General features: G+C 37.3%; 1 protein-coding gene and 1 long non-coding RNA gene across 20 annotated transcripts in view; one reads left to right on the top strand and one right to left on the bottom strand.

Moving 5' to 3' along the window:
- LOC140159218 (alpha-2-macroglobulin-like) overlaps positions 1-22,093 on the top strand; it is a 206,635-nt gene that overhangs the window by 106,396 nt on the left and 78,146 nt on the right. For 13 of the 19 annotated variants that reach the window (XM_072182617.1, XM_072182616.1, XM_072182612.1 and 10 more), the window contains 8 exons: positions 7,144-7,443; positions 8,820-8,988; positions 10,007-10,152; positions 11,777-11,884; positions 12,977-13,171; positions 14,316-14,384; positions 15,253-15,396; positions 16,501-18,352. In XM_072182617.1, coding sequence (XP_072038718.1) covers positions 7,144-7,443; positions 8,820-8,988; positions 10,007-10,152; positions 11,777-11,884; positions 12,977-13,171; positions 14,316-14,384; positions 15,253-15,396; positions 16,501-16,655 — 1,286 coding nt within the window. In that variant the 3' untranslated portion in view covers positions 16,656-18,352. Of the gene's footprint in view, positions 1-418; positions 488-1,026; positions 1,171-1,827; positions 2,821-7,143; positions 7,444-8,819; positions 8,989-10,006; positions 10,153-11,776; positions 11,885-12,976; positions 13,172-14,315; positions 14,385-15,252; positions 15,397-16,500; positions 18,353-22,093 lie in introns of those variants that run through there. The other 6 variants (XR_011859857.1, XR_011859858.1, XR_011859856.1 and 3 more) reach the window with 4 other exon arrangements.
- On the bottom strand, positions 3,594-4,659 carry LOC140159220 (uncharacterized). Its single transcript, XR_011859859.1, has 2 exons — positions 4,526-4,659; positions 3,594-3,961 (listed from the first exon to the last, which is right to left on the bottom strand). It is a non-coding gene; the product is annotated as an uncharacterized lncRNA (long non-coding RNA).

The raw sequence follows: 22,093 nt of genomic DNA, 5'->3' as shown, positions 1-22,093 counted from the left end.
AGATTATCACTCGATAGTTAGCTTACTGTGCTTACTATAAAGCGCTTTTGAAAACACAAAATTGTACCAAAGTCCGGCGCTTTACCAACTGAGCTAATGGGGCTGAGACACAAATTTGCAGGTTTACTTGTTCGTATATAACTATGTGTGTCGATGATTTGCTCAAATCGCTCGATCGTAAGCACATATGCTAACTATCAAGTTTTTACAGTATGTCAACTGGATCACGCTTTAGAGTCCTGCATCGCAATCAAAATGATTGCAACACAAAGTCTATGGCATGTACTATCAATTCCGAAAGTTGTGTGATCCAGTTACCAGGGAGTTATGTAACCACTTCGCTGGCGTTTCTTGTAACTTTGACTGACTATATTTAATTTATTGATGTCTTTAATTTGATTACCTTAATTGTATTCAGTGAGTTGTCCAGTGTGTGCAGAGGACCTACCAGCAGGCTGGGAGACAGACTATTGCAATGCTGACTATGGTAAGTAAACTAGGAGTAATTTAACAAAGGCCAGGAAGAAATTGATTGTAAATACTTGTCATCATTCATTCAATGACGTTATTAACCAGGGCCCGACTTTTACACACGCCAATGGCGTGTGCTTTTGCTGTCGGGCGTGTAACTTTCTAAAAGTACACGCCCGACTGGCGTGTGGAATTTTGATGCTCATATTTGGCAATTTAGCCCACGTTTAAAAATTTTTCGGGCGCTTCCCGTCTTCTTTTTCGCATTTATTGTAAAATTATTTCCTTCCAAAATTAGGGCTTGTAAGATTTCTGTCGGGCGTGTAACTTTTTAGAGTTACACGCCCGACTGGCTAGTGCCAAAAAAAGTTAAGGTCGAGCTCTGTTGTTAACCAGAAAAACCTGGTGACACTAGTTCAAATCCTTTGATTGAAGTGAATCGATAAAAACATGCAGGGCCCCTGTTGCAGTGCGCCTTTTTGTTTTTCGGCCTGTTTTAAACTTGTTCTCACAAAAGTTTATCCAGAATCCATTTTGTGTTATTTCTTCTTGTAGTGTACATCACCAAGGTTCGTAACGATGGAAAGCTCCGATTCCTTCATTCCCTAAATGCTGCTACTGGTGAGGTTGCTGTAAGCGGTAGACGTTATGTGCAACCAGAATGGGATCCAAGGTGTACCTGTGACATCATTGCTGGAGGTAAGTGTGGACTTGACCCAAATCTAAACCGATCAGTATCTAGACTAGTTACTAGTTTGCTCTCAGTGAGAACAATTGAAGAGCTTTGTTTCAAAACTCCTTACATCCACTTGCCCAATTTTGAGAACACATCAAAAAATCATCAAAATAATCACTGATATAAGGTGTTTTTCAACAAAAGCAGTTTTTGGTGGGATGCTCATCCTACCCAAGCATCCCGCCAAAAACTGCTTTTGTTGCAAACCCCATATATCAGTGATTTTTTTGATGTGTTCTCAAAAATGGGCAAGTGGATGTAAGGGGTTTTGAAACAAAGCTCTTCAATTGTAAAATGCATTGCTTTCAATAATACCGTACTTAAAAAAATTAAAATGTCTACCAACACAGAAAAACTTTCATTGTAATGAAATACTGTAAAAGTAGAAATTTTCGCGAATTTCGCGAATGGACATAAAATCGCGAAAATAGAAACTCGCGAAAATAACCTTTTGCATTAGGTTTCTATTGTATCAATATCAAAACCGCGAAATTTAATTCTCGCGCAATTGACAAAATCTTCAAAATCGCGAAAATATCTTCTCGCAAAATTATTGGCTTTTACAGTAGCTTGCCATTCAGACTTGATCAAGTTTCCTTTTACTGATGCTTTGTTTCCAGGTGCTCGTGTCCTAGTAATTGGTGACAGCAAGAACCAACGCACAGAAAACATCAACGGTCAAGATCAGGAATTCATCTTCCTAGATGGTGCCAGCTATGTAGTCGACACGTCACGGAATCGGGGCTCCATAGACGGAGCTCGCCCCAACTGCTGAGTGTTTCCATGATTATGAACAAGAAAAGCATACTAAACCTTTTATACATAAATTTCCCGATGTACTTTCACTCACGACACAAATAACCTTATTTTGTATAATGTAAGTGTGTTAGAGACATTTTAATCATGCGCCAGTTGATTTTTACACAGTTTGTAAAAAATTGTATCACTGATTGATATCTGATCCTATTTTTGTACAAGTGTGGTTTGATACATCAATAAACAATATTCCTCGTTAAGCTCATGACACTAATTAATGGATCTAGTAATGTGTATTTTTAAGTTTTTATACTTTTTTATCATGATATTTCATCAGTACAAAAAGGATCTAAGTACTTGCAATGTTTTGACCTAGTTATAGCCATTATTGCCATTATTTTACTACAGGGTACAATACTAAAAGTAGGCACCGGAGTTTTGCGCGGTTCGCGCAAAAGCGCACATTTTCGCGCATTTGGGTGTCCAAAGCGCATTTTGGGTTCCATCGAGAATGTTCACGATTTTGACCCATCGATAAGCTTAAAGTTAAAACTTACGATTTTATGCCCCAAATCGGCAGCATTTACAAGAAAATTCACGCAATATTGGTTCTAACTTCACTTATGTACATCAAAATACAAATAACGATCATTAAACCAAGCATAATGTGGGGAAATTTGCCCTTGCTTTCGACATTTCGATCGACGATTTGTGATGGTCGCCATCTTTATTTTTTATTTTTTCCAGAAACTGGAAATGAACCGGAAGTCGTTCGTAATTGATTGACAGGCCATGGTTTTACCGATGTTTTTCTCGTGTTTTGCATTGATAACATGGGATCACGCATTTTAGCGCTTTTTGACTTATTTTTTTGGCGCATTTTCAAGATTTTGAAAAAGTGGCCAGCGCATTTTGCCGTTTTAAATCGCGCGAAACTCCGGTGCCTAACTAAAAGCAAGAAGGTTTTTAAAAATCAGATCCATATTGGATTTTTGAGTGTACATTTTTTATTACTTATTGCTGTATGGTTTTTAAAAAACTATAGAATCTGATTTGACACTTACAATGTTTTAACTGAGAAGTGATAGCCATTGTCATTTTATTTACTACAGGGTAAGACTAAGAGGGTAACAATTTTTGGGGAAAACCAGTGCATCCAACTGGATTTGAACCGCAACAATAGGTTTGAATGATGTTCGTCATAAAGATTTCTATCTTCTGCTCTTCTCCATTGTGCCTCCGTTGCTCAGAGTTGTTCTAGTATTACAAAGGTTACCTGTTCGAATCTGGCCGTAAGCACTGTTTTTTGCATTTTTTTTTCAACCTTTATGTGTGCTGGCTGCTCTGGGTAAATTTGTTCATCATTGTATCAACCCAGAGAAGTATAATATTTTCGACTAAAAGAAAAGTTTCTAAAAATGAGATCCATATTGGATTTTTTTTAGTGTACATGTGCATGATATATGATTTTTTTAAATAAATTTTGGTCTCAATTTGATTTTTTTTTTAAATCATTTTTGTAAAGCACTTTTAAGATAAATATTTCTCGATGTAGTAATGTAAGAATTGGTTTCCATAATAATTAATAATTACTGCAATTTGAGCCAAAATCTGAATAAGTATGATGGACTGTCAAAACTGTTTATCGGAAAATTACTTTTCAGACACTTGTATAATCAATATTGTAACACGAAGTAATTTGATTTGGGAAAGGGGGACAATAATGTACATCTGTAGCCGGGAAGTGTTGCATTTATATTGTTGGGTTCATCACATCATGATAGATATGAACAATCCATATAGTGACAGGTGATGAGATTATTACACATAGTGACGTCTAACTTTGGCAATCTATTACGTGAGATGCACAATTTACAATATTTTAATACTTTGGAAATAACTTTCAATTTTCTACTTTTAAAAGCACATGAGTTGCTGAATATTTATGACGAGTTTATAATATGTGCCCAATACAATTGACGTAATCAACATTTTCACCTGTAAAGTAGGTAATGGGGATACGCATCCTGCACAAGAACAAATAAACACAATGGGGAACGATTGCTCGCTACGAGAGGAAACAGAATATATTAAATAAGAAAGAATGAACTGTTTACCAACCCAAAGTGTTACAATTAAACAAGACAACAAATAAATACAAATCCCAACAGGCACACAACCCAACTTGAAAAAAAAGCAAGGGAATATGCCGGCATGGGAATCGAACCCACGACCTTCCGATCTCTAGACGGACGCCTTATCCATTAGTAATGATCTCCTTCACTTGTGTGCTTTCGTAATATTTGTTTGTGTGTATTGTATACCTCGACTGCTTTACATTAGACCCAGTTTTAACCACCGTTTATCAGTGGGAGCTGGTAGCCTAATGGATAAGGCGTCCGCCTAGAGATCGGAAGGTCGTGGGTTCGATTCCCATGCCGGCATATTCCCTTGCTTTTTTTCAAGTTGGGTTGTGTGCCGGTTGGGATTTGTATTTATTTGTTGTCTTGTTTAATTGTAACACTTTGGGTTGGTAAACAGTTCATTCTTTCTTATTTTCACCTGTGTTAATTTTTTAATTAATTTGCTATCGTCATCTGTCACTATATGATATACCCTGACGTTCACATCTGTCACTATGTGATACACCCGACGATATCCTGTGAATATCTTTGATGGTAAAGCAGCTATTGAGCAATTGAGAATAAAGAAAGTGGAACCACTCAAACTTAAGTGTAGTAGTAATGTCATTCAGTCAAAATCTTGGCATTAGTAAGTTTCTGAAGCATATTTAAGAACGAACACGATACATGCACTAAAAATAAAGCATGTAAAAAGGCCCAACGCATAGGACTTAGTGCAAGGATGGTTTTCACAGTATTTGCACAGGTTTGAGAAATGAACTTTTTTTTTGTGCCTAACCTGTGTACAAAGTGTTTTAAGCATAAACCTTTAACTGATTGATATGCACACCAGACATTCCAGCCAATTTGACCACAAGTGCCTTGTTTTAAATATTGAATTTTTCAAGAATATTTTGTACCTGTATAGATGTTATTAAACACACTATGCTACAGAATAGCAAGTGGAGTACTGTTTGTTTTATTTCTTGGTCTTTATTTTAGAAACAAACACAAATGTATTCGCTGTAGAGGTAGTGATGTAAATAGGATTAATTACCATAGCGATAGGTGTAAACAATTTTTGAATGCATTGTCCTTGACTATAAGTAGGCTGCACTCATCACCTGTCATGTCTGTGTAATATGTGTGCAATCATAAATTGAACAAAATACCGCTCTTTTCAAAGATACTAATTATACATGTGTGAGTGAAACATACATGGACTCGGCATAATGTGAAATTTCCATAGAATTATGATCCAGGGAAATACATTCGAAATTGTTTTAACCTATTGGTATAGTATTAATCCTGTTACATCACTACGTTTACAGTGAATTGACTCAACATGGGCAGTTTGACACCTTCCCATCCATAGCAATGTAACAATACAATAATGCATTGATTCATATGTGGGCAGTTTGATACCTTTCCTAACTGAATGCTTCCATAGCAATTCGCGGACGTAGTGCACGTTAGTATCCATTGGTTACTGGTTCATGCTTAGGCACATACACCTATCCCGAATTTTGATATGCCATAGGATTTGTGTTGTGATCATTTCGATCAGTGGTTAGTAACAAAGAAAGCATGAGCCAGTTGACCTAGCAATGGTCATATTCTAACGTGCACTATGACAGCGAATATAACAATACTATTAGTTACCACCTGTTTGTTCACAAAATACGGGAAAATATCTACCATCTGGTGCTATAGATATTTTCCTGTATTTCGTGAGAACAAACAGGGAGTAACAATTTTATCCTTTAGTGAACATGAATTCTAATATCTTCCGACTTGTTAGTAAACATTGCTGAAGTTTGATAATCCTATTGTAAAGTAGGCCTGTTTCTTCCTTGGTTTTTAACAATGCAGCCAAATTGTGTGAAGTATGTACGCGAGTCTTGGGATATCGCGCATGTTATGTTACACATACCGTGCATGTTAGGACTACGCAGGTAATACACAAAATATTACCTGCCTGTATATTAATGAGGAGTATGCAGGTAATACAGATTTGTATCCAAGTGATGTTTGAACAATGAGATTAGAGAATTCTTATTAACTAAAGGATAAAATAATGTATTTTTCTTCTAAGAGGAAGCAATTAGGGAATATTTTTGTTGCCAGGAGTATAGACCCTATATGCAATAAACCAAAATGGCAGCCATATTGGAAGACAGTTCTAAGATAGCTCAAGATGACAGAGGGACAGGTCTGTAGATCGATTCCACAACCATTCACACCCATCACCTGTTTTATTGTATTATTATGCGAATTAGCCCGAGGTACCTTGTGGAGGACAGCATTTTATTTAAATGAGGATGACTCTGTCATGAGTGACGTCGTATTGCGTACCCTCTATAGTGTACTATAATATAACATGAACTGCTATTGAATTTCATCTTACATAACTTTGTTCTTTTTGCTTTATTAATCAAATCGCAAAATAACCTAAACACATTCCTTGCATGATAACCATTGATAACTGTAGAAGGCAACTTTCAAATTTGGGTATTTTTCTTTAAAAACACAGCTGTTATTAATGGAGTATCAAAATGGCGCGTAAATAAACCATCATTCTTTATGTGTTAAAGGTGTACTTATAAAGGGTGCGTTACTTTTTGTGAAGTCTGCGATCAACAATGTAAATGCACGGATTGAATCTGGCACTGCAAAATCCAACATGGCTTTACTCTCAATTTGAGACTTGGCACACTTAAATATTGGTTAAGTTGACTACAAAACCCTGATTAGTATGTAATTAGAAGATTGACTGAAAACAAAATTTAAAAATATTATACATAGTATAGTATAATAACCTTAAAAGTATCAACAAAGTTAATTGTTTAATATATAAACATTTTTGACGATATTTAAAAATGCAAATTTTCCAGAAATATTCTCATGTAGGAAAAATCAATATATTATGCAATCAACTTCTAATGGACCAAAATTGCAAACAAATTAAAAATATCCTTTGTAATTCTCAACCTGTACTTCAAAATCTTATTCCCCACTTGCTATTTTTCTCCTTTATTTTCTACTCACACATGTAAGAAATCATAGAGGATTACCAGCCACCACCTCCTGCTTATCTTGAGATCACAAGCTACCCCACTAAAATCCATGTGAGATGGGGGCACCCCCACGATTCATCCATCTTGGTGAGGGGTTATACGCTAGGCTACGGGATAGGCTTTCCTGATCGTCAAATCCTCCAGCTATCCAAAACAACTACAGATCATGTGATCGGTGATCTACAGCCTAATGCTCAGTATGTGATACGATTGAGGGCGTTTAATCAGAACGGTGAAGGATTTTCACTATACGAGACTGTCTACACTCGCCAAGACTCTAGTAAGTCGTATGTCTCTCTTACTCTTACTAATTGTTTGGTTTTAATTAAACCCGAACAAAATCTACTGTTACTAGTTACTTGAGTCTAAGCTCTGTTGAAACTTCAAATGATGTAATTATGGTGTAAACCAGTGTGTAGAGAAAGGGGAAGTGAACGTTTGTCTGATCGAAGCTTATACTCAAGTAATACAAGTACATTTATACAAAATAAAATAATTTCAGTGCCAAACTGAGGATGGACTGCGTGCATGGGTAGAGATATTGGCTGGGAAAAGTCAACAGCAGAAGAGAATCAAATTTCTTTAAAAGCATGAAAGAAGCTACACAGTGTGATGCTAAATTTTGAAATGAAATTTCTTGTTAAATACTTTCCAGAGAAAAGCAAGAATATGAATTCAGTTAAATGTTTTAATTTCTGTATTCATTTAGCAATCAACTTCTATGTATCTAATTTAACATTTCTGTAATCCAGATTACAGAAATGTTTTATTGTTTATTTATTTTGTTTACCTGGTTCATCTCATCCTATTAAAGAGGCATGGTCCAATTTTTCATGTTTTGTTTTCTATCTCACATTAAGGCCTACCATTAAAACTATGTTTCCAAATTTTTAGTTGTATTGCTCCAGCGGTTTTGATATGAGAAGTAAAAAAATATGTATAACAATGCTCCATAGGATAGTACATGCACATCTGGTGTGATTACCACAAAAAATCACTTTATATTTGTTCACATGATTTAAAGGTGTATTTTGTGATCCTAGCATCCTCTTTTTATGACATTGTTCAGTAGATATCCACGAAAAAAGCTTATTGCCAAAATTTCAGTTGATTCTGATTTTGCATTTGCGTGTTATGTATGATTGTGTGTATTTATACACTGCATAGACAATGTGTTGTAATTTCGTTCTGGTATACCAGAATGATTTTTGCATTTGCGTGTTATGCATGACTATGTGTATTTATACACTGCATAGACAATGTGTTGTAATTTCGTTCTGGTATACCAGAATGAAATTCAAATTTCACGATATCTTTGCTAAACGAATGAATCTGCAAGAATTTTTTTGTACATAAACATTATGTAGCCAGAGGTTTCCAGTGATATAAAAATCTCAACTTTTTTTTAGAAAAGTGGGGGGGATGATGCTGTGGATGACGAAAATATCTCGGGCATTAAATTTCACTGGGATAATGAGAAAAATATGAGCTTTCTTCCAATACCAAAATCTCAATTTTGATGAAGAAAAATGGGGATGAGGTTGTCAATCAGGTCAAGGACCTTTATGTTTGGGTCACAACAATGCAAAATTTCATGCAACACTCTGACTTCATCACTTCTATTTATAATCCATGTTTTCCAACTCTTTTTGCAAGGTGCAGGAACTACAAGTCCACCAAAGATATTAAGTACACCTGTGCAACTGCGAGCTGTGATCAAGTCGGCAACAAGTGCCCTCTTGTCATGGATTGACCTGGAACAAGGGTGTTGTGATGGTCGACACTACCAGTTTACGTATAAGGCTAACTATCCTGCCGATCAAAAGTAGGTTTTAGTAGGCCCATACATTTAAATATAAAGTAGCATGCTAAATATATAACCAAAGCTATTGATAAAGTGTATGCTGTTACTGAAACTCTTGTTCATTTTTTTCGGTGATTTGTCTAAATTTTCTGTTTCACATAGTGACGTTTAAGTTTAGAGCTAGCTTTATCCTATAATAGTTATTCCTTTTTAACCATTAAAGATACAGTTTTAATAGTTTGAACCTTATTTTCAATTCAAATGGAATGGGGCCACTGCGAGATAACAGTGGAGGAGAATCAACTCTGTTATTAGTTATCTTTCAAACACATTTATCTCGTATTTTGTCCTTCACGTTTGCCACTATGTGTTGCGACTGACGATTTGATCTCACATGTCTGCTCCTCAGTTGGTGTAGATAATATTTGTCCAACAGGACCCAATCCATCTTTCTCCATGGTGTCTTATCCAATCGAGTCCTGTTGTGTCTGATGTTCTCCCTATGGATCTGTTCTGCAAGTGCTGTTTGTCAAATTTCTCCCAGACCACCATACCCTTGTGCATTACGCAGACGATGCAACCCTTTACAAACCTGTGACCAGCAATGATGATTTTGTCGCTTTTGGACACTATGAACATTGGAGGAGGGGGCACCAAGTCATTTATTGTCAGGGGGTACTACCCCTCCTCTGGCTAAGCTACTGTCTTGTAAGTAATCACCTGATGGCCAATGCCAGTATGACCAGAAATTAATGGTCGTTTCTAGGATGTTTTGCCAAATGTACAGCTCACCATGAAGTTATTGAGAGGGTTTCCTCTGTCAAATTCTTCAGAATCCACATCTGGACCTCCACATAATGAGCATATCCGATATGGAAAGGCAGTCAATAGATAAAAATTGCAGTTTATTTGTATTATTTCAGCTGCTTTTTTTTTTTATGAGAATGCCTTCATTCAAGTTTTAATTTTGAAGCTTATGTTTTATAGACAGATAAGTATAAATAATTGTTTTTACTTGCAATTTTTTGTATTCTTGTAGATGGATAGATGTGAACACAACTGACTTGACGTATGCTCTGAGTGGCCTACAACCGTACACCACCTATGAGTTTAAAGTTAGAGTGATTAGAGATGATGTAATTAGTGGCTGGAGTTTGACCACAGTCAATAAAACATTCCAAGCAGGTAGGTGTATTGTGCAAACTAGATAATTTCTTTTCATAGGTAATTTGGTGTGATATTCTCTTAAAGCCGTAGTAGAAGTAGTAGCAGAGTAGCAGTAGCAGTAGCAGCAACAGCAAAATGATGAAATAATGTTAATATTAACTGGGTTTCACCCATTTGTAGAAGAAATAATGAGGTAAATGCCCTTGTGTGGTGTTTAATTCCCAGGAAGCAAGTTTTGCCTGAAGCATACATGGTTAAATATATATAGCTGTTTATATCAAACTACAAAGTTATTACCAATAGTCGTGTTCACATTAAGTTACACCTGGCATAAACTTATGGGTGCACACCAGTAAATAGCCCCCATTGACTTTGTGTACAAACAGGGTCTGGGAAAACGTAATTTTCTTGACTCCAGAGCGACTCAGTTCTTCAAAACCTACCTTTTCTGCAAGCCGAAGGTCAGATGAAGACATCCATTGTAGAACTTATATACGGAGTCAAGCATTTTCCTGCAGAAAAATGCCGACTAGATCACCCTATAGCCCACACAGCTTACGCCACCTAACGAATAGCTTGGTGTTTCTGAAATGTAGCACATTTTGAAAGTTTAGCCAAATTGTCATAAAAAGTCAGATCCTGCTCATTTTTCACAGACAATCTATTCCCCAGGCCTAAATGAGGATTAAATATGAATCAGGGCCTAATAGTTGGGTTTTGAGCCTTTTCTAATGTATTAAATCAAGTCGTATTGCACGTTTCCTCGTTTGAAACACTGATTTTTTTCTCCCAGGGTGTAGGAGACTTGTATTTACTGGTGTGCACTCTTACGCTATAAGAGTAAATATTTTCCCTACTCCTACCGCGTGTCCACACCTAGCCTACTCTATGCACTACGCCGACCAGTTCCACGATATACCAAGTATTCACTTCTGGTCGGCGTAAACATCAGCTACCACTTCTGGTGTTTCTGTGACCTTTTTCAACCACGCGATATGTAATTCCTTAAATTCGGACCCAAAAAAGGTCAAACTTATACCGGGTGCCAGGCGTAGCTGTGTTCACATTGTAACTTACGCCTGGCAGAGATTACACCCAGCTCGCTACATCTGACTTTTGTCAGGAGTAAATCGTCGGACGTACGCCTGGCGGAACTTACGCTGACCATTGTTCACACTCTCACTACTCCTGGCAGCACCTACTGCTACTCCTAGCAACTTGCGCCAGCCAAATTCCGCCCAGTGTACGTCCGACAATGTGAACACAGCTTCTGATTTGGTTTGAAATAAGGAGGTAAGATATGGTCAATTCTGTTCCGGCAGTGGAACCTAATGTGTAGCAATTTTTTGAGTAAGAATTAATTACCCTTACAAATGGGGCGAGGTTTGAACCTTATGCGTCGCACCCCGTCAAACATAAGTACCAAAGCCATAGTATTTCTTCAATAGGGTAGTTCGAATTATGGTATGTGTTTCAATTTATGATGGGTTCAAGTACAATATGTCAAATGCTCCCCAGGTTTTGTAGGATAGTATATCACATAATGTGGGCATGTTGGTGAGACTTTAATACATATGGTGCAATTCAAGGTAATCATACAATGTTATTCATGAAATCTTTCTATAAATTATGCCTTTAACAGCTCCAGCTTCAGCTCCTGAGGAATTAACCATCTATAAAGTTGAGAATTCTACAAGCTCCTTGCAACTCGATTGGCAACCTCCTAAACAATCTAATGGTATTATCACAGGTAGGGTGCTAACTATCAATATATGTTGTTCATCGTTCTGAATTAGAACTTTGAATATGAAATAGGCAGGAATTCTAAGGAATTCATTGTGTAGGCATCCTTATCATTGGTCAGTGGTGTAGCGTCATATAGGCACGGGGGGTATGTGCCCCCCAATCAATCTGAAATTTTAAAAAGTCCCATAGGAAAATTACCAAAATTCTTTTTTTACACGATTATATTGTACTTCATTAAACCAACATACCCTGCAAAAATCAAGACTCTAGGTGCTGTAGTTTTGTCAGAATCCAAGATTTTGAATAAAATGCAGGAACTGTCATTTTATTATTACGATGGAATTATTAGTCGAATGCATACACAATGTTCATAACACAGTACGTACATGGCATGCGGGATGGTGATTTATACAACAAAGGATCGTACCTTAAAGCCATAATGTGTGATTAGCTTCACAGGGACGCCCTCAATTTTACTCGGATTTCTACTTTTTGCATAATTATAATGCCCAATGGTGTACTAAAATACCACGTAAAAGACTAAGCCTGAAGTGCTTTAATAACAGTAAAATTTAACTTTTTATATTAAAACCGGGTCGACCCGGTTTTATTCAGAGTTCATCGATCGAGTGCTTGCTAACATCTCCCGTGGATGTCAGCATATGTGTACACACGTCGAGTGCGATGCTCCGTGCAGTATTACATGTTACGATCGGCGAGCGTAGTACACTCAATGCGCTGGAATGAAATCGCAATTTTCTTCATTATACCTCATTTGTTTGGCTCGAAATTAAAAGGGGATAATGTGATTAGTGAAAACAAACATTTAAATAGGAATCTATTCCTTATGCAAATCACACATTATTGCTTTAACACGACCGAAGGAGTGATACATATTGGTGACATCGGCGCTGGTAGTAAATTCCAATTTTCTTTGCTTCGCCTTGGTTGGTTGTTCAGCTCAAAGATAAAAGGGGATATATCTGACAGTATAAGCTAACATTTTATGTCAAAGAAATGCTAATTTATTTTATGAAAATGTTATATGGCTTTAACTCTTATTCACCAATTTTGCATTTTGAAACTATTTTTTCAGGCTACACAATTTACTATTCAACGAATGCAACACTACCAATTGAAGAATGGCTAAAAACTAACCTGGCGAGCGAGGATTTAACAACCATTATACCATCTCTTACACCAGACACAATGTATCACTTTAGAATACAAGGCCACAATGTAAAAGGATCCAGTCCTATCTCTGATATTGTGTCAGATACTACACCAGCAGGTAAGATATATAAACAGCACAGAGGAGAAAGAAAACAGAGCGTACCACCAGTCAAAGTCTCCACATCATCCGATAATGAGGGCCGATTGTTACATGAAATGCGACAGGCGAGACTGCTACGCAATAACCACATATTTTCACGGTCTATCGCATAATCGCAGAAGCACGCAACGCTCTATGGCGTATACGCGAAGGCACGCAGCGCTGGCATGATTGTTAGACACGGCACGATCGAACAATCGGCCCTCATGAATATGCAAAAACTTACATCATATAATACATGGGGACTTTGACTGGTTGTACGCTCTCTGTTTTCTTTCTCTGTGATAAATAGATAATAAGTAGCATGGTATTCACAAAGCCTTTTTTAAAGGCTTTGTGAATATATTGCCTTTGAAGTGAACAGGGCAGAATGACCATACGGGGAAGTGCCGCAAACATACCCAGTAGGTTGCAAATTTGCCCTTTTGATATATCAGTGACCCTTTTTCTAGGCCATTTTTGGTATATGGATATGCATGGGTCCTTTTTTCAAAATTTTCTCAATTTTTGTTTTCGGAAAATAGCCCAATCTTGACTCACTGTAGCCAAAAGTTTTGAGATTTCCCCTAAGTTTTTGGGAAAAGTTTTTAAAACTAAGACTATTTGTGTCAAATTTGGCCGAAAATATTGAGTTTTGGTATATTGATGGGTCCAAATTTGTTGAAGATTTGTTATATTGATGGAGCCACTTTTAAATTCCCAGCAGCATGCCCCACCAAGAGCCTGATGGGGGATTTCCCTATGGTATTGGCTCAATTTTCAAACCGATTGGGGCCCTTCCTCATGCCCCTACTGACGCTACACCACTGATACAGAGGGCATTTCCAACCAAACAAGGTGTGGTAGTTGGGGTTAAGGGTCAAACAAAATGAAGCACTTATATTAAATATAATTGTCCAAATATTTGGGGGCAAATCACTGGCATCTCTGCTGTCAAAATAGCTCAAAATGTAATGTGAGTAATCCCCCGCATGGGCTCATGCCATCTTGAAGGTTACAGCTATCATTGTTAATTGCCATGTACAGTGCTTTTACTTCTAACTTTGACTGACTATATTCAATTTATTGATGTCTTTAATTTGATTACCTTAATTGTATTCAGTGAGTTGTCCAGTGTGTGCAGAGGACCTACCAGCAGGCTGGGAGACAGACTATTGTAATGCTGATTTTGGTAAGTAAACTAAAGAAGAAATTTTAACCGAAGCCAGAAAACAATGCCTGATTGTCATCATTCGCTCGCTCGCTCACTCACTCACACCTTTGTAGCATCTTTGAAAAGAGCGGTATTGTATTCAATTTATGATTGCAGACATACACAGGTGGTGAGTGCAACCTGCTTGTAGTGAAGGGTGATATATTCAAAAATTGTATTCATCTATTGCTATGGTAGTTAATCCTCTTATTCACTTCTACGGCAAATGAAGTAAGACATGCTTATTTTGCTCTGAGCTTATCTTGTTTGATACTGAGTTCTATTTGAACTTGCCTTCAGTTTTTGACTTGAATTTGTTTGCTTTTATATTTTGTTGTCTGTTTTTGGGTTTTTTTTGTCTGTTTTGTTTTGTTTTGTTTGTCTGCTCCAGGTTACTTTTGTGCTGTTTTGCTGACACTTCTGTGGGCTCTGAAATTGGCAATTTTTGGCCATCAAACTTTGCCTGTTTTTTTACCTTCATTGGTTGTTTGGTTTACCGAGTCTGTTTATGTGCACAGTGATTTACATCATTGATCCTTGTTGTTTTTGCAGGTTTAGCACTTTTGTGAGCCTTGGAACTGGTAATTTTTGGCTATCGAACTTTACCTACTTCCTATGCCTACATTTGCTGGTTTTGCCCCCTCCCCTGCATATTGTCTAGTCTGTATTTTACTTGTTTGCCCACATCAAGTTGGTGTACCTTGCTCATTTTCTTTCCTGTTAAAAACATGGTTCATGATACAAGGTGAACAGGTGCAATACCAAGAGATGCAGATCAATTTAATTTCCTGCTGGTTAGATTATCCAGAATCCACTACAATTTCCCTTGATTTGTTTCTTCCTGTAGTGTATATCACCAAGGTTCGTAACGATGGTCAGCTCCGACTCCTTCATTCTCTAAATGCCGCTACTGGTGAGGTTGCTGTAAGCGGTAGACGTTATGTGCAACCAGAATGGGATCCAAGGTGTACCTGTGACATCATCACTGGAGGTAATGTTCATTTGTTTCAAATCTGAACCATTATTTGAGCACATTAACCCTAATGCTAAACATGGTTTTGGGCTATCGTAAAGGAAAGAATGGAACAAAAAAGGAGAGAAGATGAACAAAGCACCAGATCACCGATTCCCTGGGTATATATGACTTAGGCTGATTGCATCATGTCATCACATGGAATGCATGCATGGGCAGTGGTTTTCTTTATAAGATTTATAGAGTTACGGTTAAGCATGCCTCAATGAAGGAAAATATAGGCCCATCAACCTAACACGCTTTTAGCTGTCAGAAAGGATAGAAGGAACTAAAAAGGAGAGAAGATGAACAAAGAAGTTACTTGGCACCCTGGGTTTCGAACCTTAGACCCTTCAGGTGCCCAAGTTATTTTACAGTAGTTAACATTTGAATAGGAGCCTGTTTATGCAACTGTATACGTGGTGTCCCACCTAATAGGGTTAGGTTTAGGGTTAAGAAATTTATATATATACATATTCATTGGTAATATGTTTAGTAATATTAATCTGAATATGATTAGCAGACAGCTTTCTGGCAGAATGACTCGTAGCATAGTGGTATAGTCTCTAGAACCTTGGTAGAATTTTTGATAAATTTCTTTTATTTTTGAAGTAAGTGGAAATAATAATGGCAAAAAACTTGTGTTATAAGACTGAACTAAAACTGTATGCGATGCAAATGTTAACTACGGAAATAAATACCATAGTGCAGAAAATTTTTTCATGATATAACTGAAGATTATGTGCACATTTTGATTGTTAAGTTAAAAAATGTGCATGTCAATTTTGAGTCACCAGCCCTTAATTCTATAACCCCCCCTTATTTGGGTGTTAAAAAATTATAACCCCCCCCCCCTCTAATTTTGGTCTAAAAATTCTATGATCTCCAGTATATTCATGACCCCACCCTTCCGAAGAATGAGCTTAACATTTAATGATCAACTGTTTTTCAGTAAGAAATAACACATATGATAAAAATATGATAAAATAATGTCTACCAACACAGATGAACTTTCATTGTAATAAAATAGATCACCTTTCAGACTCTTTATCAAGTTTTTCCTTTATTGATGCTTTTTTTCAGGTGCTCGTGTCCTGGTGATTGGTGACAGCAAGAACCAACGCACAGAAAACATCAGCGGTCAAGATCAGGAATTCATCTTCCTAGGTGGCGCCAGCTATGTAGTTGACACATCACGCAATCGGGGCTCCCTAGACAGAGCTCGTCCCAACTGCTGAGTGTTGCCATGATATGAACAAGAAAAGCATAACCTTTTATACATAAATATTTTTTGCCCTTTTTGACCAACCCTTAAGTCTGAAACGGTTTTTTTTTTTTCATATATTTGAATTTTCATATCTGGATATATATAGGGCCAACACAAAAATGTTGTGAAATGTTTTACCTGTTTGTATTGGTACTGCACAGCTCCGATATATGAAAATCAAGCCTAAGAAACCCTATGAATCATTGTTTACCATGGAATTTTGGTGAACTTGCATTTCTTCATATTGTATATTGTGGTAAAAAAAAGAAGAAATGGAAAACCGGGAGGAAACCAATCGACCCTGATAGTCAAAGATAGAGACCATTGAAATCCAGTATAAGCGTGAAGTTGTGTACTACTGGAATTTTTTTGTTTCGAGTTATAGAGGAGAGCATGTAGTTTTAGATTCTGCCAGGAGCCACTTGGCCACCCTTGAGCAAATTGAGTTAAGGTCAAGGGTCACATAATTTTAAAATGCTTTAATCAAGTTATAAAATATCACATGTTGTTCCTCTGGTCCCAAGGAATAAAAAAAGCCAATGGTTGTGTATCTCCAAGATGCCTGATTAATGAGGTATAGGTCAAAATAGGTAAGAGGGTATTATTAATAACATAGTACATGGTTCAAATTTGCAAAAGGCTTCAAATTGAATTTTTTTAAATAGTATCAAAGTACAAGTATTTGTCTCCACAAATCAGTCTGAGTTCAACAATCCCATACTTACGTTACCTTGACAGTTAGAGATCATAGCATGAAATCTTGACTCCATAGCAAACTATGAAATTTGTGTTTCATTTTGTCAAGACGAATAATTTTAGACCATTTTCATTGCAAATGGAGCATTTTGAAAATTCTACCCTTTGATCTATGATGTCAAATATCTCATTCACTAGGCATTCTAGAGATATATGATCATGGCTTTTTTACTCCCTAGGACCCCCAAAAAATATTTTATAACTTGATTTAAGCACCAACTTTGAAATGTTATCCCCTTGTGTGACCATTGACCTCAGTGGCATAACTAGGGTTGGTAGCATCCGGGGCAAGAAACAAAATTGACGCCCCTACCCCCACCCGGGAATATCTTAGACGCGGGCAGTGGCGTAGCTATGGGTTGTGGCGCCCAGGGCTAAGGATACATAATGCCACACCCCCATTCTTGAAACAATTGCGCACAGAGGGTGCAAAATTTTGGACAAATGAGGCCTACCACTAATTAATTTTGGTTACTAGAAGTTGAATATCGGTCTTAAAATGTTCTTTCAATTATTTTTTTGCTGAAATTAGTGTGAAGTGTGCAAAAATTTTTGACTTTCATCGCTTGGAGGGGGCAGAATTGATGCTGAATTGGTCAATTTGGCATCCCTAAGGGTGGCTCCCGGGGCATGTTGCCCCCCTAGTTACGCCACTGTTGGCCTCAATACCTCAATGTGTTCACACCCATACAGCAATTTTTTACTCGACCATGACTTTGGAGCTCTAAGGGCAATACAAATTTTTTTGTAGGCCTTTATTTTGTAAAATGTAAATGTATTAGACATTCTAATCAGGCTCCAGTTTAATTTTTACAGTTTGTAATATATGATACCTTTGCTTGATTTTGAATCCTATTTTGGTACAATTTATTATTGTTTGATACATCAATAAAGGAATTCCTCATTAAGTAATTAATGGATCTATAAATGTGTATTTTTAAGTTTTTATACTTTTTTAATGTCATTATATCATCAATACAAAAATGGATTTAAGTAATTACAATGTTTTGACCTAGCCATGATTGCCATTTATTTTACTACAGGGTAAAATGCTATCATAAAAGTTTTTGAAAAGCAAATCCATATAGCTGCATGATTTTCCATCGGGGTTTGGTAGCATCTTTACTGGGTTTGGTAGCATCTTTACTGGGTTTGGTAGCATTTTTACTGGGTTTGGTAGCATCTGTTACCATCTTTACTGGGTATGGTAGCATCTTTACTAGGTTTGGTAGCACCTTTACTGGGTTTGGTAGCATCTTTACTGGGTTTGATAGCACTTTTACTGGGTTTCGTAGCATCTTTACTGGGTTTGGTAGCATTTTTACTGGGTTTGGTAGCATCTGTTACCATCTTTACTGGGTATGGTAGCATCTTTACTGGGTTTGGTAGCACCTTTACTAGGTTTGGTAGCACCTTTACTAGGTTTGGTAGCATTTTTACTGGGTTTGGTAGCATCTGTTACCATCTTTACTGGGTATGGTAGCATCTTTACTGGGTTTGGTAGCACCTTTACTAGGTTTGGTAGCACCTTTACTGGGTTTGGTAGCATCTTTACTGGGTTTGATAGCACTTCTATTTACTGGGTTTGGTAGCATTTTTACTGGGTTTGGTAGCATCTGTTACCATCTTTACTGGGTATGGTAGCATCTTTACTGGGTTTGGTAGCACCTTTACTAGGTTTGGTAGCACCTTTACTAGGTTTGGTAGCATCTTTACTGGGTTTGGTAGCATTTTTACTGGGTTTGGTAGCATCTGTTAGCATCTTTACTGGGTTTGGTAGCACCTTTACTAGGTTTGGTAGCATCTGTACTGGGTTTGGTAGCATCTTTTCTGGGTTTGGTAGCATCTTTACTAGGTTTGGTAGCATCTTTACTAGGTTTGGTAGCATAATTTCTAGGTTTGTTAGCATCTTTACTAGGTTTGATAGTATCTTTACTGGATTTGGTAGCATCTACGACGTATACTGGGTTTGGTAGCATCTTTACTGGGTTTGGTAGCATCGTGAAGCTTGAAACGTGGATGACCTGTTGAGGTCTAGCATTGGAAAGTATTATTCATTTCATTTTTGATCTAGATCAACTTGTTCTCATCCACATCTGTATATTCTAGCAAAATTTTTGTACTGCCACCCCCCCCACTGTCTACGCTACTGAGTAATGTAAAGGTCAAAATATGTTTGCTATGCAGCATAACTGCATGAATATTAATGCAATCTAACATCGGCTACCTATTCCTTCAGTAGATAGCAACATTAATATGACCCGATATCAGCTATCTTCAGTAGATAGCAACATGAACATGGTCTGATATTAGCCATCTTTTGGAGGTAGCAACATTAACATGATCTGATGTCTGCTATCTTCAGTAGATGGCAACATTAACATAATTTAATAGCTATCTATCAGTTTCAGTATATATACTTTGATCAGCTCGTAATCGGCGGGAATTAGGCTTTTATCACTACGTCGAAAAGTATATCCACATGAAGATTGATATAGTTGATCTGCCTGGTTTATATTTTGGGTGCTAAAGAAAATAGACAAAGTACATAACTTGCATTAATAATTTGTAATAATTCTGGCGAGATGTCATAAGATAAATCTCCAAATAAAATATATTGATATTAATCCGCGATGTTATAAGGTCCGCTGATTACGAGCTGATCAAACTAGTCCGACGAGTAGGACTTTTTTTTTTATAAGTTACCAGACTATACTCATTTCACACTATGATCACTAAAGTGCAAGAAAGACGAATCGCGAAAGCCCAGTGACCGCGCGGTTAGTGTATTTTTGTGGTTATTTATAATCTCTTGAGCGATCAGAGTTAGAGTATAGTTGGTAACTAAGAAGAAAAAAACAGGTCCTACTCGTCGGACTAGATAAAACTGTAGTAATATGATTTTTAAACATAGTTAAGTGATAACCTGGTTTAAACATAAATCAGTGATAATTAGATTGAGCTATCTTCAGTTTTTGGCAACATTGCCAATCAGATATGAGCTATCTTCGGAAAGCAATATTAACATGATCTGATATCAGTCACCCTCAGTAGGGAGTAACGTTAACATGATTTGATATGAGCTATAATTAGCAGCAACTTTAGGTGGTGAGAACTGTTTCCCTGAGGTGATCTTGAGACCACCGTGGGTCTGCTATTTCCCCGAGACCGTCAGGTCAGTAGATAGTAACATTGTCAATCAGATTTACATGAGCTAGGAGATGGCAACATTAGGCCTACAATGATCAATTATACAAACAAAATATCTTTAAACTGTTCAAGTGGGAGATGGTGAGAACTGTTTCACGGGAGTCACCTTGAGATCATCTGATCATGGGTCTACTATTTCCCCGAGACCGCCAGGTCAGTAGACATGGTAGATAGCAACTTTGCCAATCAGATATGAGCTGTTTTAGTAGATAGCAATATTAAAGGCCTATTCAGTGATATACCGATTCGGAAAATTGTAAAAATTCAGTTTACTGCCACAGATGTACTAACATAATCTGCTAGTGCTTAAGCCGAAAGCCGTATATTAAAGACAAAATGCTAGGACATTTTAACAAGAAAATGAAATTTCTCTACTTAAGGAATCGGATAGCAACGTTTGTACAGTATTTTTATGTGACCTGAGAGCACAACCTACAAATCAAATTACATTCTGAATACGAGAAATGTATTTTCCCTCGGTGCTGGATACAGGCCTACCACCCCTCAACCTTTGGGTTCTGGAAACTCATCCCTTGCTTGTCCAATGATTCACATACTCCATATTACAACAGATCATGGCCTTGTAAATGAGCGCTCTTTGGTTTGTCAAGGTGTAAGAGGCTAGTCTTCGACGAAGACTCAACCTCTAGGCAGCATAGCATAGAGAATGGACTGGTTGTCACGGGATTCGAAGATGTCATCGATATATGAATATAAAGAACAGTAAGTGGCCCTATAGAGATCCTTGGTGTAACCCTAGATCGACCTCCTTCATAATTGATTTTTTTTTTAAATTTAAGACAACCTTTAATGATCGATCGAAATTCAACAGGCTATGGAAATGAATATCGGGCTGATCATCATCGAAGACCAAACACCCTTGTTCCATTTTCAGTAGATATTCCCCTTCTCAAAAATGTTGGGTCTAGGCTTTCAAAAACATCTTTACATCCTCCATAACATACCTCAACTCAAACAGATCTTTCCAGACCCTCCTCTTCCTGCTTTCAGAAGACCACCCAACTTGCGTGACCTCTTGTTTACAACACAAGCGAAGATCCATATGGTTACTTCAAATGCAAGAGCAAAAAAATTTTGAGAGCACGAAAACCAAGGAAACTTTTTTTTCAATCGCATCCAACGTCATTTATAGATGCAAGAAACGGTAATCCAGTATGTTGGCAAGCAACCACATCTCTCAACACCAGACCTTCTAAAGCGGCAAATTCTTCCCTACGTCACAAACTTCAACTCCAGTCAACAATCCGTGCACGACATCCGTCTTATGCCAGTTGAACAAATTCACAAGAAGTCCCAAAACGTTATTCTCCGCAGAGAATTTTTCTGGATCGCTAAACTACAAACCCTCCGTCCCCATGAAGGTAAAACCCTCTTCTTTTGTCTGTTCTGGCGCCCTCACATTTTGTAGTTTTTGTTGTTGCT

Source organism: Amphiura filiformis, chromosome 8 (genome assembly GCF_039555335.1).
Source record: "Amphiura filiformis chromosome 8, Afil_fr2py, whole genome shotgun sequence".
NCBI lineage: Eukaryota > Metazoa > Echinodermata > Ophiuroidea > Amphilepidida > Amphiuridae > Amphiura > Amphiura filiformis.
Note: the sequence above shows the minus strand (reverse complement) of the source record. Positions and strands in the feature narration are given on the sequence as shown.